Source organism: Pyxicephalus adspersus, chromosome 1 (genome assembly GCF_032062135.1).
Source record: "Pyxicephalus adspersus chromosome 1, UCB_Pads_2.0, whole genome shotgun sequence".
Lineage (NCBI taxonomy): Eukaryota > Metazoa > Chordata > Amphibia > Anura > Pyxicephalidae > Pyxicephalus > Pyxicephalus adspersus.
In genome coordinates this window covers 82108860-82121771 of record NC_092858.1, presented here as the reverse complement: position 1 = coordinate 82121771, position 12912 = coordinate 82108860, and the positions used below count along the sequence as shown (strand labels likewise).

The following is a 12912-nucleotide window of genomic DNA, read 5'->3' as shown; positions in this document are numbered from 1 at the left end:
TTACATGCAAAAGAACCATGAATTGTTGTATTTTGGTGCTTAAGCAGTGATTTTGATAATAATTACAGGTGTAATCATAAATAGTAACTATTGGGGTGATTTGTCAGGTGAAATTAAAGTTTAAATGTTGTACCATGAGAATAGGGATATAGGAATTGTTTTTAATATACACATGCAATTTAGGAGATACAGTGTTTGCACCAATCAGCAAATGCATATTTGTGGATCGCCAATTTATTCAGCTAGTGGCTATAGCTATAGGCACAGTTTTAAATTATTAATATTGTTATCATATTAAAGAAAAAAAGAAAATGCAGCTAACCATTCTAAACAAACTGTCGATTTTTTTTTTTAAATAATTTATTTTTTTAGTGAACAGTCACATACAGCAACAAATGAACTAGCAAAAAAAGAAAATGTGGAATAAATTTTACAGTGAGAAATTCATGGTTATGGTTGAATATTTGCTTTATCATACTGGACCATCTTCTTCCATTTTAATCTCCTCATGAGTTTCAGCCTCAGGATCTCCGGGAAGAATGGTTGTTACTGTCTGAATAAGCTGCTCAATTTGTTCTTCTGTTAGCCTTTCTTCACTCTCTTCCACCATCTATAAATAAATAGATTTTTGGTTTAAAAACTGTAAAACTAAGCCCAAACTTTATTGAGTGGTTTTATATATCTATATATAAAAACAAACTTACAGTCCCTATCTCATATGTAACCCGGGGGGGACCTGTAATGTGACTAACACTTTTTGTATGCTGCATGTCCTGCTGGTATAAGTCATCCTGCTAAGCCACTCATTTTAGAGCTGAGACCTTACAAAATTATGACCAAAGTGTGTGTGTTTGTGTGTGTGTGTGTGTGTGTGTATGTATATATTTATATATATATATATTTTTTTTTTATTACACATACATACACACACACAGTAATACCATGAAATTTGCGGGGGTTAAGTTCCCAGACACCCCTGCAAATTTTGAAAGTCTTCTCTGAGACACTGAACTTGCGTTAGAAATAAAATTACCATACTTTCAGTAATGATCCGTTTTCTTTTAAAAACTTTTTTATGCTTTTATGGATCAGCTGAATTGGATACAGCTTAGTTTCAACTTTTAAGTGTTAGGTTCCAAGGAAAAAATACGCAAATTTATGAAGCCGCAGGTTCAGAAGCGCAAATTTGCAGGGTATTACTGTATAGTGCTGCCCTCTAAACGTAGATGTTTAGCAGTTAAATTGATAGCTGTGAATTTGAATTACAATTAGGATGTAAATCAATAAAGCTTTAATCGTGTGTCATGGAGTCAACAGAAAAATGTATTTTATCAGAGAAGGTCACAGTGTTTTCATACAGGAAGAACAATGTACTCACCAGCTGGATTTCCACAGCCGTCATGGGCCGATGGTTTAGTAGTTGCAGCTTCTCAGCTCTGCAGAAGGAGAAGCATAATTTTTTAATGTAATGCAGGTTTTTCTAAATGTCATACAAAGCATTAAACAATACAAGTTATTCAGGCTCATAATACAATCTGTGCACAGAGCATACCTGCAACTGCTGAAAAAAAAAATCATTGACAATTTCCATTAATAAAATTAGATTTCTGAAAAAGAAAAAAAACATTCAATAAATCATGAACTGAAACAATTTATAGATGTGACTATCTTTTCAGCCACATTTAAGAATGAAATGACCTGGTAAAGGGTTTGTGTTTCAGAATATCTACAGCCCTTTTAAAATGTGTCCACTAATGTCCTTTTGCTTAAACAGACTCCATTTTCAGAGACCATATTACTAGCAAATCTCACACATCTGAAAGAATACTATGTATAGCTGGCTTCTGTTTCAGCAGGCGCAGCTGGAGACAGGAAGTTGATAATCTGTTGCTGAGCGTCTAACAAGCCTCCCTCAGCATTAAAGTTATAGTAAAGTACAGACAATGGGTAAAAAGGGGAATGGTTTAGGAGATCAAAAAGCATCAATTCTGCAGAGGCAATTTTCATGTTTGAAAATCCTCTCTGTCACTAGTAATTTGGAGCTTGATTCCTAACTTTTATGATTTTTTTTTTGAAATGTTGAAATAAAGAAAATATATGAGAGTATAATGACAAATGAGAAATATGTAGGAATATCACACAGCTGGCATACTTTTCTACATAACTATTTTACTTACAAATCAGCCAGCCAAACATGAAAGCAACCCTCATAATACTGGGTAGGTCCCACTTGTACTGGCTAACGAGCCCTGACCTCTTAAAGGACTCCATAATACCTCTGAAGGTGTCCTGTGGTATCAGTCACCAAGATTTAAGGCACACTGCTTCCATTGGCCTCTCTTCTCCTCATGCTGCATTTGTGAACCATTGGCACTCCATAAGGTATTTGAGGAATTTGTGCTATAATAGTTCTTCATGGGATCAGACCAGACAAGCTAGACTAACCCCCCTCAAACCCATTATTAGGCCTTGGGAAAGCCTGCCCCTCTAACCACTTCACTAATTATACTTACCCAGACCACTTCATTAACGCTGAGCTTTGGGGTAGGCAAACTAGAGGCACTGACACTGGGGCATTTATTACCCCTGTTGATACTGGGGCATACTTACTCCCATTGATGCAGAGGTATTTTTTTTCCCCACTGAATACTAACATGAGCATTTTTTACTACCACTGACCAATGATGCAGCAGCATTTTTTCCTCCTAGTCACCAATGATGCAGAGTCATGTTTTATTCCCACTAACGCAGAAACATTATTTACTTAAAGTGATGACCAAATGTAAAAGCATTTTATACTTCTACTCAAGTAAGTGCAATTTCTACACCCAAAAAACATTGTTAACTCCCCAACAATGTGACAGAGAGATGACCCATTTGTTAAAAACTTTGGGGACCCTGAATAACAGCAATCACCTTCTCCCCATGATAAATATGTATGTGGTGAAGTCCAAAGTGGTGGGATTTCTCTAATAGTAAGTCCACCTTTTGCACTGACTCTAGAGTTTACAGCAGGAACTAAAAGTGGAACCCTCCCATGAAATCTCCCAGTGGAACCTCCCCATGACATCAGTCCTGACCAGATATGTTAAATGACAGCTTCTGCGCAATGTATATCGAAGGTGTGTATAACAGGTCTTGTGTCATTTGACAAACTAAGCCCCTGCAGCAATTTCCCTTTTAGGCTGCATCTTTTGAAACAGGAATGTTAATTCATCTGGTAATTTCAGTAGCTATAAGTATAATGTTTTCAACGTTTGCAGTATTTCTGTCTTTAGTCATTGTCTGGACTTCTACTTTATTGGGAATCCCATCATAAAGTGCATCATGTAGGTAAATACATTTGTCAGAATGTAGTTAGAACAAAAACAGCAGTCATTTTCCTTCAAAAATGAACCCACGGTAAAGGCATTATACATGAGAATGACAAACACTGGGGCAACAAGACTAGGCAGAAAATACATGCATATTTTTTTTTGCTGGGCCTGCTGCCATCGAATGGTTTTTGTGACCATTAATGTGATGAGACACTTTTTTTTTATTACAGAGTACAAAGATTGTTATCAAAATAAGGTTAAGGATTCAGCATTTAAATGTCAACCTTCTTTTGAAAACACACAATGATCATCCAAATTTGAAAGCATTTTTTTGTTATTTTATTTTTAGTATTGATTCCTATTTTGTCATTTGTTAATGAATAAGATGCATGCCAGACATCTTAAAGAGTGAACAGACCCTCCTGTGTTGCCTTCAAATCACATCACAGGACCTGCCAAAAAGTCCTAGACATGGCAGCAGCAAACAATCATAAGCATGTGCTTTTTACTTTACATATTAAAGTGATCCACCATCCAAGTCTATTTCTTATTTTCTTTCCAAATAGAGCAGAGAAAGCTTGGAATCTCTGTCAATTTTTACTGCTGTCTGTGGACTGTCTGTGAAATATTTTCCTTTGATTCATCTCCCAGTGACATCATATAGCAGGGAGGAATAATCTGTAAGTGCAACACAAACAGTAGTAAAAACACCCTTTAAAAAAAAAAAAAAAAAATGTATGGGGGGGATTGCAATACCCAGCAGCCTTTGAGAAAAAAGCAAATTTAAACATGAAAATAACATTTAAAAATTGGTACATTCTAGATGCCCTCAAATCTGGCTCTTAAATGTTCAGAACCTGATAAATACCCCCTGCTGGTGTATATGCAATATACATCTGTGCAGTATAATTATAACTGAACAACATAAACCATTTGTTTTGTTTTTTAACTATCACCACATGCTTCCTAATTTCATTCCACTCCAGTCTGTGCCAAGTATGTGTCCAACATGCACACAGAGCAACACTGCTTTGGAATGTATTGCTTGTTCAATGAGCATATGGCCATGGTAAGATATAAATACTAAAAGAACATATATTGAGCAAACACTTACTTGGTCAATTTATGTGATTTCATGGCAGTTAGAAACTTCTGCACTATTTCAGGACTCTGGCGCTGGCAGGGTGAGCTGGACAAATATTTTAGTGTCTACAAAAGAAAAAACAGCAGCCTCACATCAGCAGCAATTACTGCAATTAGAAACTTTAACGTGCGGCAGATTTAATGTGTTACATTTAGATTCTCCAAATGGATGGGATGAAAACAATGCATCTTTAAATATTACTGTACAGTGGAGGATGAAAAGTCTTTGCACCAAGGCCACTTTACTATTTTTGAGATGGTTACATCTTGGCAGTAAAATGAGAATAACCAGAACAGCAACTGGAGATGTTAAAAAGTCCCACTGGCCATTATTTGTGCACCCTTTACACCCCTGCTCCACTTTCTGTATTCCTTGAGAAGCACTGTGAACAAAAAGAAAGCACACGTCTTCAAAGACAAAAGTGTGAGCACATGTACAATTCAAAGGGAAATTGTTGGTCTTCGAATTCTTGAAAAAAAATAAATAAATAAAAAAGTACAGTACAATACTGTACAACGCCATTGTTTCCTACTTCAATGTCACAGACACGAAGATCTTTTTATTGATGTGTAGTAATCCCTGGTAATCCTATATAGAGAAGATTGTCACATGACTAGTTAGACTTCTCTGCTAATAGGGGATTCACTTCTCTATTACTACTACTACTACTACTACTACTAAGTGCGGACACATTTGTGAGTTGCTGTAGGTGTAGCAACTCAGATAGAAAGCAACAATTTTATCATTTCTGTGTGATTATGGTATATAGGGGCTTTTTTAAATGTTAACAATAAATTATGTTTCACCTATTCTACCCCTGTTGGAAACTTTTATTTTTTTCTTTTTGCCAAAATGAATATGGGTGGCCTGACATCAATAACTATACAAGGTTGCCTCAACCCTACTGCTTGACACATCTGAACTCTGTCTCATAATGTATGTTGTAATAATACTAAGGTACTGCTCCTTGTTTATTACTGCACATGAGTTTTAATTTCAGGTATTATTCAGAGGATTCTAAAAATGTATCATGAAAAAAATATAAGTAATATGTAGAATATCCCAAAAAGTTAGCAGCTGATTTTAAGAACAGTGATGGACTACTTTACACTCTTTAAACAACAGTGCAAATTGCAAAATCATCTTGGGATACCATGTAGTTTATGTGCCCCTGTGTTTTCATGAGTTTCTGTGGGTGTTTCAGCTTTTTTCTCCACATAGTGATAGGTTAGATGGCTTCTGCTTCAACTGGTCCTAGCCTAATTTTCCTACTCTGTCCGATCCCAAGCCTTCCTGCAGAAGAAGGGTTCAGTGCTAAGCTAGCAAGCCAGCCCTGTAAAATGTAACAATTAATTCACATTGCTATTGAAAATGTCCAGCAACAGATCTGGGTTACAATGATTAGATAAAAGTGAAGTATTGATTGCAAGAGACAGACTTTGTACACATAGCTAAAGAATCCACATGGTCTATAAAAACACACTGTATGGCATGGCGGTGTTTCCTTTGTGATTTTGTGGGTTTACTTTCTTTTCCACAAAACTGGCCTTAGACTATGGTTTGAACATTTGGTTGTGATCTCAGTGACAGTTTGTCTTCTTCATTCATTATCTTTGAAGAAATCTTTGCACCCCCCCCCCCCCCTTTTCTAATGCCACCATTGCTAATTACACTTTCTTCTGTCATTTATATGATGGTAGCATTTCGCCTGGTCAGAGACCTTTTATTGTTATTCCTACTTAGCAGGAAAGGATAATTAAGGGGTTGTCCGACAGATCAGATTACACATTTCTTAAGAGATAAATAAGTGAGGTTTAGAGGATAAATCATTCATTGGGGGCTTGTATTCTGAAAATTACATTTCTTAACTAAAGTACATATAGGATATGTAAACATAATGCAATTATGAGAAATCTGCCACTTGAGCTGATTCATCAAGCACTGAAAAAAAAAAAAAAAAAAAAAAAAAAGTAATTATGCTAAAAGTAGAACGGTAGCCCATGGCATTCCAACCTCTTGATTTATTTACTACCCAGGGAAAAGATGAATCCTGATTGATTGATCAATTACTATGGGAAGGAGGATTACTGAAGGATATCATATGGCACAGAAACGAGAACAAATCTAGCATTTAAACATTTACCCTTACATCATGTGATGGTAATGTACATCTGCTTTCTATTATGAAGTAGATGTACAAAATTAATTTCCATCTTCATGAAAATTGGTCATATGCAGAAATCTAAGAAATTGAAGATATAATACAATGCACTTTCTGTTAGCTTTGTATCACTCATTTTCTCATATTTATACTAACGGCAGGAATTCCAAATCAGTGTAAAATTACACTGGTACATGGTGTATAAACAAGGGTTTATTTTTATTTCCAGTGTTGTTCTCATAATATGAACTGTGTAGAATTACCAACTTGTTTAAACATACCAAACAATACATCAATTTTTTTTTATCCACGCTGAATTAGTGTTCAGCAGTTTGGTAAGGAAACTTTAAAATCATGTAACAAATTTACAATGTGTTTAAAAACCCCACATTTTTCTGTTTTCTAAATGCATTTTTGCAGCTGATCAAAAAATAAAATAAAAAAAAAAACCACCACAGATTTTATGAATCTTTTAATGCAGCCCCATTTTTTTTTTTCAGTTGTCAGGGAATCCTTACTAAAATTATTAGACCTAGAGCTTATGCTGCATGATCAGTAGGTTGTAGAGAGGTATAAATAAAAGAGCATATTAGAAAGAGTGTACATATTAACCATGAAATGAAACAGAAAATTGTAATAACCCCTTCATGTGAAATGTGTCAAAATCCTTGCGATGATGCCTGTATTCCTATAAATTGTTTTAATTTTCCAAAACAAAACTATGATGGGAAAGAGCAGCTTTTTGGCATTATTTGTTGACGTGTGGACCAGACACAGTCTAAAGCCTGTGAGTACTTTGTGGTGGGCTATGTGGTGCTTGCTCCCTGATGGCATGGTGGGCTTTATCTAATATTGGGCAGTGAAGAAGCGACCCCCTACATAGATGGTAAGTTTAGACAGATCTGCCACTGTCTTTTTCTGGTTGAGTCCTGGTCAAGAAAGGCTGGGTTATTAGAAAACAATCTTTGTTAGCACCATCAGTTTTGAAGATCATATATTCCTGAAATAGACAGACCGCCAATCACTAATCCATATCTATTATAAACAACTAAGTTGCAGAGCCAAGTACATCCACAATAATGTGCAGTTTAAGATTGAAAAAAACATCCCCTAAAATAAGCCTTTGTGCTCAACTGTCCAGATAACAAATACAACTGATAATATTAAACACTTCTCCTTATTTCTATTTGTGTGTAATAAGCCCACAAGTTCTAGTAGCAAATGCCATATGGATGATTAAACACCTCTGCTAGCAGTCATATGGTGCCCTCTATTGGTACACATAAGAAATAGCTTGAGAATACCAAATTGTCAACCAGCTAGAAAATGTGGTCAAGCAAAGAAAAAATACATACATTTTACATATTCGTTTTTAAATAGTAGCCAAGATATGTTCCAAAATATTTTTTAACTTATTTTTACTTTGGCTAAAGCCACTTCATGGATGCTGCTGTCCACTAGAAAATATTCAACTATATCATACTGGCCAGCAAACTACCTAAAGATTAAATCCTTGTGGCTTTTTTTTTTTTTTTTGGGGCGGGGGTTGTATTGATTGGGGACAAATTACAGTGCTGGATCATTACACATTATCAGTACTGGGGACATTTCTAGTATAATATTTGTGGTCCAGTCATCTTGTTCAACAGTAATACTTATGTGAAGTTCAAGCTGGATTGATGCTTGTGTCCCTAAGGCATAGATTTCCTTTCACCTTCTCTATAGTCATTACAACAAGCAATAAGGGGTAAACTCCCTAATAGGGGACAACACAATAAAGAAATTGACAGATGTTCTAATTTTTCTGTTTATGTACATATACTAATAAAGAAGTATACATATATACTACAAATGTCTCAAAAGCAGATTCCTTTTGCTACCCGCTCCCTTGGCTGTATAGGAAGGGAGGAAAAAAAAAAGGATTACACCGTCAAACCAAAGGGTGCTTTAATTAATTTCACGTTTGCTTTTTTTTAATGAGTGTAGACAGTAAAAAAAAAAAAAAACAAACAAAAAACATATTCCTTACACAAATAATTTTTATATACCAAAAAGACAGATACATAATTTTATCCATATGGTCTGGAAATGCAATAGTATTACAAGCCATCTTTTCACAGTCATCCAATCAAAGCTGGAGATGTGGTTTTAAAGTTATACATTTGCTGGCCAGGAGAAGGACCCTTTGTAGCATGAGATACGCTGACTGCAGAACAATAAGGCAGGGTGGCATATTGGACCCCTGTATCAATAACTAATAAAGGTATAACATTTATGAGACCTATATCATCATCTCCAGCTTACCTCATACATGATGGTATTAAGATTCTGCTGCCCAACACTGTTCTTATTTTTCCTTGCTTCTCTTTGCTTTGCTTTCAAGTCGGTAAGTAGATGAAATACCTACAGCACAGAAGAAAATTTAAGCAAAGGAACATGCATATATTAGATATATAGTTTTGACATAATTTGGCATAACGGACATATTACAAACAATTTATCTATGATCAATAGCCTTACTTTTTAAGGTTCACACACTAGCTGCCACTGGAAACAGCTTTTTACAGCCCACAAGCAGCACTTACACAAGGCACTTGGATAAAGTGACCATTAATAGATCAAAGTTCCATGAAAGGACAAAAAGGGACATAGAACATAATAATGGCAGACCTAATACGAATGCACTGAACAGTTCCCTTACTCGCATTTCTTTGGGGCTTAAATGTATAAATTATGCTGTAGTGGCGATGCCAGCAAATAAAATGATTAATAAGTGGTACAACACTCAGAAAATGTATTTTAAAGTACATACTGTATTTTAATATATATCAATAAACTAGCATTTTAAATTAATTAGGGAAGCAATTTTTGCAGAACAAAAGTGGACCTATATAGCCATCATTACTTTATCTATTGTATGTGACTGTTGTTTTCAAAGCACTGAAAGCCTCTGTAAATTATTTGATTGAGGAAGCAGGAGTATCACAAAAAAATGTATTTATTTCAACTTTTAACCTTTATATACATGTAAAGGTTCATATGTGAATGTCTAAACAGATTACAAAACCCCAGGTTCTATGTGGCTCACTTCCTCCCTCTCCCAGACACTGCAGCCTACATTGAAGCATTTTAGCAGCAAAAGTGTTGACAATCCGGAAAGCAGTGGGACTTTACACACTGGTGATACTTCAAGATGTGATGACAAGAGATCCAGTTCTTAAGTCTGTGTTCACACTGATCAGTTGACTTTTCATTATGCAATTAGTCCTGGAGCCCGGGAGGCTCCAGAACTATATAGAAAGTGTCCACATCCGCCAGGCAGGGACAGGAACATCTAAGTAAGAACTCTTCTCAATACAAACTTGGGACCCAGTGTGTCACATTCCCAAAAAGAGCTGTATATACCCAGAACTTAGCTTTAAGGAACACAGTGATATCTGTATTTCACCCCCAGCATATAAACTGGACAGTGAAAAAGAAGCACTGAAGAATTCATCCTGTTGCTTTTCTCTTCTAATTAGATGTTACATTTCAAATTTAAAAACATTTGAAAATAATATTTATCTGTCTGTTACACTGTTACCACTTTGATTCTTTACTTTGTGTCACTAACCCATAATAAGCAGAATGATTATGACTTCCAACTTTTGTTTGCATACTTGGGCTGGATTACCAACTCAGACAGTACTAAAATCAGTTGTCTTAGCCAATGTATAATGTGTTTTTTTTTCTTTGCCATACATACCTCATAATTACTTAGTAATGCTGCATTTGTATCTTTTCTGAAACAAATAGGAAAAAGTATTGTGAATGACAAACATAATGCAGACAAAAAAAGCATTGTGTCTTCTAGAACCAACAAGATCATCTGGGGTGAGAAAGGCTGGAAAAGAGAGCCCAATCTCTATTAATATTCCCTGCTATAAAATAAATCAGCACAACCCGTCTCCACACAGATACAGTAAAATAACATCATACCATACAACCTGTCCACACAGTGACTGTAATATAGCACAGTCCATGCCCACACAGATACTGAAAATAATTATCAGAGCACAAACCTTGCTTAGGTCACATTGCTTCTGCTAGCCTGCCCTCTTCTCATATTGCATTCTACTGACATCTCTTTACCAGGTAAATGAAGCACAGGGACCCAGCCTTCCACATAATCTAAAGGAAAGCATGCTTTTTCAGGCTACCTTCCCCCATTGCTCCATGATCCACTTCTGGTGCTCACTGCAGACACTGGCAGTGTACAGGGATCAGAATGGGTACTCTGAGCAGTCTGTGGCTGCAGAACAGGCTGAATAACACTGTCTTCTGACAACTTTTTTAGCACTTTGTTCTACAATAACTTTCCTGTAGGCTCGTACCACATTTGCTAGTCTTCACTTTAGAGAGCTTTGGGAACCCAATAATCTGTCGCTGGTTCACTGGTTGTTCTTCCTTGGTCCACTTTTGATAGGTAATATCCACTGCATACTGGAAACACCTCATAAGACCCAGTTATCTACCCATCTCAATTCATCCCTTGTCAAAAGTGCTCAAACTTACACTTTTCCTGCTTCAAATACACATCACCTTCAAAAATGAATTGTTCTCTTGCTGCCTAACTTATCCCACCCATTGACAGCTGCCATGTAGATTATCAATGTTATGCACCTCACCTGTCAGCGGTTTAATCACCTTTTCACACTTGTCTGTTTTTATGAAGTAAAGAGATGTATTAAGATGCAAAGTTTTAATATCATCCTTTGTGGCCGATTTACATCTATAACCTGCAGTTTAGTGTAAATAGAGAAATTAAAACTGTATGGGCCCATACAAACATATGTTGGGGGTTACGAGTGTTCTGCCAGCTTTAGTAATTTGGCTGACATATAGTGTCATCATGGCACAACTACCACCCACATAGACACAGTATGTATAGTTGATAGCATACAAGTTAACAACCAACAGTGGTGATTCCCCTTGACACATTTCCTGTGATAAGACTTAACGATAAATTTCATTTTTTCTGACATGCCATAGTCATGTGTGGTATGTTGGCTCTTGAAGCATTGAAGCTACAGACACAGCACAGTATTATCATAACACAATCCCAGTCCTGGTATGTACAGTATAGTAATATAACACAACTCCTATTCACACAGTATCAGGATCAACATTTAGTATAGGCAGACTAGTTAATTCCCAGTGTCCCCAACACACAAGGAGGAATAACTGAACTCTGTCTGACCATATATCTGTCTCTGCCACTTCTCTTTTTCCTCTGATCCCATTTCTGGCTTCCTTGTATCTCAAAAAAATCTCACATGGTGTAGTTTTGCAAATGTTATCAAAAATTGAGTATTCTGTTCACTTTGAAGTGGCTCATTGCTAAAGGCATCAGTATTCCGGCAACACTAGATTTGTGCTCAAGGTCCCAACTTATCTAAATCCAGTCCTGCACAGTGCAGCAAAATCATAGTACAAACACTGTCCCAACAGACATTGTATAGCAATGCAAGACACTGCACAATAATTTTAACACATAACCTATGCACACAGACACTGGCAAGTACTTACTTTTACTCAACCCCTATCAATGCAGCCCTTATCATACTGTATAGCTGTTTAGTAATAGTAATGTAACACAACCCCTATACACCCAGACACTGTCTATTATTACAACACACAATGTCTACTGATAAAATACATCCCTTATACACACACACACACACAATGTCTACTGATATAACACAACCTTTATACACAAAACATCTACTCACATCTAAACACACACAACGTCTAGTGACAAAACACAACCCTTATACACACACACACACACAACGTCTAGTGACAAAACACAACCCCTATACACAAACACACACAACATCTAGTGAAATAACACAACTCTTATACACACACACACACACAACACAACCCTTATACACATTCAACGTCTAGTGACATAACACAACCCTTATACACACACAAGGTCTAGTGACATAACACAGCCTTTATACACACAATGTCTAGTGACATAACACAACCCTTTTAAACACACACAATGTCTAATGGTATAACACAACTTATATACACACACACACAATGTCCGGTGAAATAACAACTCTTATACACACACACACAATGACTAGTGTTATAAAACAACTCTTACAGATTCCCTGTCCATGTAGGCATTGTATAGCAATGTATAACACAACCCCTGTACAGTAATGTATAACACAGCCCCTGTATAGTAATATATAACACAAACCCTGTACAGTAATATATACCACAACCCCTGT

General features: G+C 36.2%; 1 protein-coding gene across 2 annotated transcripts in view; it reads right to left on the bottom strand.

The window, feature by feature from the left end:
* Positions 1-327: 327 nt before the first annotated feature.
* The window catches only part of CRCP (CGRP receptor component), a 17544-nt gene continuing 4959 nt past the window's right edge, over positions 328-12912 (bottom strand). Inside the window, exons 2-6 of one of the 2 annotated variants that reach the window (XM_072416158.1) lie at positions 10368-10404; positions 8927-9025; positions 4432-4526; positions 1379-1436; positions 328-610 (exon numbers count right to left, since the gene is read on the bottom strand). In XM_072416158.1, coding sequence (XP_072272259.1) covers positions 473-610; positions 1379-1436; positions 4432-4526; positions 8927-9025; positions 10368-10404 — 427 coding nt within the window. In that variant the 3' untranslated portion in view covers positions 328-472. The remainder of the gene's footprint in view (positions 611-1378; positions 1437-4431; positions 4527-8926; positions 9026-10367; positions 10405-12912) is intronic. The other variant, XM_072416164.1, reaches the window with a different exon arrangement.